The sequence below is a fragment of the Balaenoptera acutorostrata genome, chromosome 3, assembly GCF_949987535.1.
Source record: "Balaenoptera acutorostrata chromosome 3, mBalAcu1.1, whole genome shotgun sequence".
Taxonomy (NCBI): domain Eukaryota; kingdom Metazoa; phylum Chordata; class Mammalia; order Artiodactyla; family Balaenopteridae; genus Balaenoptera; species Balaenoptera acutorostrata.
This window is the reverse complement of record NC_080066.1, coordinates 78988442-78994441: the sequence shown is the minus strand read 5'-3', so window position 1 is coordinate 78994441 and position 6000 is coordinate 78988442. Positions and strand designations below refer to the sequence as shown.

The 6000-nt window shown below is 49.2% G+C and overlaps 1 protein-coding gene across 2 annotated transcripts in view; it reads right to left on the bottom strand.

The window, feature by feature from the left end:
* Positions 1–435: 435 nt before the first annotated feature.
* ALDH1A2 (aldehyde dehydrogenase 1 family member A2) overlaps positions 436–6000 on the bottom strand; it is a 103156-nt gene continuing 97591 nt past the window's right edge. For both annotated transcript variants that reach the window (XM_007165940.3, XM_007165941.2), the window contains exon 13: positions 436–2305. In XM_007165940.3, the coding sequence (XP_007166002.1) occupies positions 2233–2305 (73 nt within the window). In that variant the 3' untranslated portion in view covers positions 436–2232. The remainder of the gene's footprint in view (positions 2306–6000) is intronic.

Sequence of the window (6000 nt, the reverse complement as noted above, 5' to 3'; positions counted from 1 at the left end):
AGTTTTTGACTTTGTTCCACTTCGGTAAATAAAAATAAAGCTACTGATAAATGCCATTAGCAAATGTGAGCTCTCATCACGTGGTCCATGTTTGTGAGAACAGGCCTGAAGACTCCTCTACGTGTTAGCTTTCACAGAGGCTCCTTTGGATGAAAATTGTCATTTCATATGTTTCATACATGGTTATACTTGTTTGCCACACAGAACTGTATGTATACCTGGATTTTAAACAGTGTCAGAAATAAGGGTCTTGTTTACCTTATGGCAAGAATACCCTCCAAATTCTGCTCAGTACCCAGAGGCAGCAACATACCTGAAAAGCCCAGCAGCTGAGAGAAGGACCTAGATGGACTCAGTATGACACAGAGACACTGATAAACACAGCCAAATGATCCCGAGGAGTACACAATATAAATGCTTTATTGCTAGCACAGAGGTTTCTTTTTAAGTAAATTAAAAGAAATAAATCTTCATTTTCACATTCTATATTGCAGTTCAAAGGTAACTAGCTGGTTAATGGATATGTTCACTGGGACACAGGCTATAGGAGGAGAGCATGACATTCACACGAAAGAACTCAGAAATGTGGCATCTCTCAAGGCATCTGGCCACTGTCCTTTGTCAATAACAGCAAGGAGAGGTTTCTTTAAAACATCATGAATAGTCAAGGGTTATAAATAGAAAGCCGGTATGGTTAGAAAGCAGAAAACCATTAAATACAGAAGGCTATATATGTGTTGCCCATATTTCATATATTCTAGGTTATGTTTGGTACTTTTAAATAAATGATCTTCATCTAGGTTAGAGAATGAATTGGATTTGGCAGCTGGAAAGAGGGAAAAAGGAAAGGAAGCTGACACTGCCCATGTCAGAGATGGAGCCTTCAGTGGGAAGCAGAAGAGGAGCGCGTGGCTGGAGGAAAGGGAGCTAGTCTGCTTCATGCTTCCCCCTTGGGAGGCCAAGAGCAAGAGTGGTGTGTGGATGAGCCACGGGCGTGACAGGTGGAGATCTGGTGCAGCGTGGCAATCGTGGCACACTGGAACTCTACAAATGGAGAAGGAAACCTCCGAGCCTGGCCAGATTTTCCAAGGTTACTGCCAGTGGATCTAGGGCATGGGAGGCTGAAGTGACACCCACAGCACTGGGACTGGGAGGTGGCATGCACCAGGGACAGGGACAGGGACTGGGGCGGGAGGGCCAGTGCGGAAGAAGCTATAGATTCCAACTGCAGAGATAATTCATTTAGTATGAATTGTCAGCAGTATTGGAAATGGAATTATTTCTACAAGGCACCCAGCATTACCTTTTTCCAAATTCTCAAGTCCGCTCAGATCAGTTTTTGGTTGATTTTAAAGACAAGCTTTGGAAAAGATCAATCCATGAAAAACAACCCACCCCCTGACTTATTCCAGAATGCCCAAGAAGGAATTAAATGCATAGATGCGTGCTTACGCGCGCGCACACGCACATGCACACACACACACGTCCCTCTCTCTTACCCCCTCAAACCATGCAGTGATGAGCTCTGAGGCTGTGAACTACACATGATGATCTCTGGAGCTCCATCTCCTGATCTTTCACTCATGTTATATATGGATGTAAGAAAGCCAGACTGGGTCAGGAATATCCCAAGTTCTTTCTCCTTAGTACATCTGCAGTGTACCAGCTCCTGGCATTTTCAGTCTGGTCTGGCTCTAACTGAAACCATTTCATGTTTTGCTTTGAAGAAATGGATGACATGAAATGGTAATTTGGCTGCAAAACCTTGGAAAATTGTTCCCGGCCCAAACATCTGCCCCAGATGAGCTCAGCTAAGATCTCCTTGGAGGAGCGGGAGGGGTGCGTGAGCAGGGAGAGCCTGGAAGGGGGAAATGAAGACAATGGAAAGGCTACCTTTGCTCACAAGCAAAGTCCTGTGTGACAGAAGGCATCAAATAATACAGCTCCCTCATTCAGCCCCTCACCCCAGAAAGAAATACTGGGTATGCCCCACAGCTACTCCTCGTGCCTTTATCCCACTTTCCCCAATATTTGGTACTGTTAAGGTGATCCCTCACAGGGTGCCAAGAAACCACGCCCGACTGGTTTGCGAATGGCCTGGCCTACCTGCTGTCATTTAAATCGTTAAGTAAGGACTGAGTATCAAGTTTGGATTCCTGAGAGCTGGGCCCCACAGGGAAAGCAGAGGGGGAGAGTCGTGCAGGCTGGCCTTCACCTTCCTTCTTGGCCATCTTAAGAGTTCTTCTGGGGGATCTTTACTGTCACAGTCTTAACTTCGGAGTACTCTCGCAAACCAAATTCTCCCCTGAAAAACAGAAACGGGCTGTATCAGGTACCAGAGGCCCAGGCAGCCCAACATGGGCTTTCCTCTTCAAAAACCCTGTTCCAACCACTGGACGCCCAGGATGTGCCTGTGCTCTAATGGCTCTCCTAGAGACCCGGTCCGCTTTACCTGAAAGAAAACCACGAGGGTCCTCTCGGCTTGATGGTCTACATTCCTTCTCACTGGTCCTTCGGTTTAATAAGCGGAAACGATACCCAAAGGCCCACCACAGAAGAGTACAGATCACACGCAATGCCTTAAAGACAGAACCCTGAACAAATACCGTCTGCGGCCTCCACAGAGTCAGGGGAAAGAGGAAATCAAAACAACGGACGGGATAGGAATTGGGAAGTGTGAGTCAGCTGTCTCCCGAGACTTGCCCTCGGCCACTTCCCCTCCTGGCTCGTGCCACCCTCTGGGGCCTTGATCAGGGACCAAGGATTTCTGTCATCTGGCAAACAAACGTTTATTGCACTGTTACTATGGGGCAGCACCGTGCTGGGCCGGGTGCAGGAGAAAGTAGATAATGGGCCCCGGCCTCTGACGGGCCCGTGGGTGGCCGGGCCTGAGAGGGAGGAGCGGGAGCCAGGTCACCCGCCTAGGCGGCCCCAGGAGAAACAGCGCCTCCGACCACTGCTTGAAGGGCGCTGGCGCGTGGAAAAGCCTCACTGCTACGGTGCTCCTTTTCTTCCCTTCTCTTCTCTAGTTCCTTCTTATTCCTACCTCTCTTTAATTGCCTTTCTTTCTTTTCTCGATTTCGTTGTCACATCAAGCATGTTCTCTTAATTTTTTTCTGCAAAATACTTGACATTTTCTTCTTCTTTTCAAAGTCACTCCTCTGTGAAGCTTCTCCTCAAGTTCTCAGCAGAAGGAGCGCCCCTCCTCCTCTGTGTTCAGAGCACCTTGTACCCACCTCTACCACAGCCCTGTCATGCCAGGAGGGAGGGCGGGGGCTGCTCGAGCGTCTCTGTCTCCCCCACCAATCTGCATCTTCCTGATCTTGCTTTCTGTCCTCCCCCAAACCTAGCGTGCGGCCCACAGCATCAGGCTGGAAGAAGGCACTTGATAACTGTGGGAGGGAGGAAGGGGGGGGGCAGGCTTCTTCCTACCCCCTCTTCCCCAGTTCCACCCTGCTGACAGCCCATCTCTGCCAGAAGAAAACATAAAAGAACGCTTAGAGATATATTTGAATAAGAAAGGCCGTTTTTAAGAACAGTCTTATATAAGAGGTACAAAGTTACTGCAACTGGGCTTTACGGTGAAGACCCGCTGTAAAGGATACATTCTGCTTCCCTGGCCCGACACAGAGCTGCCCTCGCTGTGCCAGCAGCTCCTCTGAGCGCCAGGGCACCTGAGTGGTCGCGCCCCCCTCCTCCCCCACAGCCCCCAGAACGTCAGCGACTCAGGCGGCATGCTGCTCTCTCGTCTGCACTGGCCATTCTGCGTGCAGGAATGGGAAGAATAAACTTGGGATTGCCCCACTCAGTATGTGGCGCCCTCACCCGCTCTGTCCAGCCTGTCTCTTTATTACCAGCTCAGCGCTGGCTCTCGCTGGACTTTCTCCTGCCCTTGGGCAATTGCGCATGTGTCTCTTCATCACGGACATCATCTGCCTCCTGTCTGAAGCGTGGCTACTCCCTTCTTGTTCCCTCGCTTGTGCACGCACTTGGGGCAGGCCCTGAACCACTTTCCTCCCACTCAGATCTCTAACCAGGTTGTGAGAAATGTAAGAAAGTCTACAGAGCTAGAAACCTTGCTTTCGAGTGTGACTGCCGGATCCCAAATCTCTGGGTGCTCAAAGCAATGGAAAATTCTGCTGGACTGGAGGTGCTCCTCTCTCGGGTCCCAGGCGGCCATCTGCTGCGTGGCCGGCACACAGCCTGCTCCGAGATGGAGGAGTGGACTCACGTCTGCCATGAAAGGAAATACTGCCCATGGGCCCAGGCCTCAAGGAAAGCCAATGAGAGGTCTCAGGGCAGCGCGTGGAGCAGAACACTGAGGGTGGGGGTCGGCAGACAGGAGTGCCAACTCGGCTCTGCACTAACTGGCTGTATGACTCCAGCTGACTCTCTCCCTCCTCTTGGCACCCGGTCGTCTCTCTGACATCAGTTCCTGAACCTTAATATACACATATCACCCAGGAAGCTTGCTTAAGCTGTAGGTTCCTGACCATCCCCCACCAAAGATTCTGTTCCAGCAGGTCTGGGGAGGAGCCCAAGAGACCATGAGACGGGTGGCTATTGGACCCACTCTTTGAGCAACACTGCTGTAAGGTCTCGGAATCCAGTCCCTGACATTTGGATTCTTCAGCTATTTCGCCATCTCATTCCAGGGTCTTTCTCTCAAATCTACTTAAATTTTTCTCAATCCAGTTAAATTCTGTGGCACATAGTTCCATAGTTAAGGAAGAAGTCCACTACTGCACAAAAGGCAGACGTATTGTTATTGACATGCCCCAATCTCTTTGTATAGTCACCTTTCCAGCTGGGCCATGTGTCAGGGCACAGCACATTTAGAAGCCTGTATTCCTGCTTCTTGGCCAGACTAGGTTATATTCGCAAAGATGAACCAAACTCGGCATACGTAAAGGTAAGGTAAGATGTTAGATTTTGGTGTCTCTCAGCCAGCCATTTTAGGAAGTCACTCAGACTCACGCATAAAACAAATAGGGATTTCTGCTTAGGGTGTATATTTCCCTGCCCTTTTCTTTGACTTACAGCAGCATTTCTCAGAGCAGCGTCCCCAGACCACCTGCACGAGAATCATTCCAGAAGCTTGTTAAAAATGCAGGTCCTGGGCCCTAGCCCAGATCTACTAAATCAGAATCTCTGAGAGTGGATCGCCAGATAGGCAGGGTTAGAAAGCCCCTCTCCCAGCCTGCAGGTGACTTTCTGTGCATAAGCATGCTGTGCACACACACACTGACTCAAGAGTATCCGAACAACACTTCTCATCTTCAAAGCATGTGTCCTTAGTTTTTAAAATGCTGAGGTTCACAGCTTTCTTTCCATCCCCTAGGTTTGTGATACATATTTTATAGTTTGGGCTCTATGACCCCTTGTCTCAGGAGAGCTTAAATGAGACAGAAAAGGATGGGAAGGCTGAAATAGATGGAATTAGCTGGACAAGCAGAACTGAGAGAAACTCAGCCCAAGTCTCTGACCCTGGGAATTAGAGGCCAGCCCATCGGAAAACCTGTAGAGGGCAGCCCTCTCCACAGCTCTCTGTGGGGTAGCACTCAGGGGCTCTGATAGCCTCCTTGGAGCTTGTTTCCAGAAAGTGCTACTGCCCTTCTCTGTTCCTCTTAGAGGTGGGCAAGGAGGTGTCAGGGACCAAAGCTGCATGGATCCTGCAGGCCATGAGATAAACACTTCCGTCCAGGTGAAAGGCTAAGCAGAGTTTCCAGGACTGTATTAAATGAGAAGAAGAGTACGGAACCAGGACAGGGCAGGTTCTTTTATTTGAAGCATTTCCTACCACTCCAGGTCATTTAAGGAAGAGAAAACATGTTTTGGGGGCAAACAGGAACAAAGACTCATATAATTTAGATAAGATGAAGTGAGTCTCATCAAAGAGCACTGTTTCCTAATTATTTTTTAACTGCACTGGGAAGGCCAAATCACTACTGTGCCCATGAGACGAGTCAAGAAAGGCCACTGTTCTGTGTGGTTCTGACA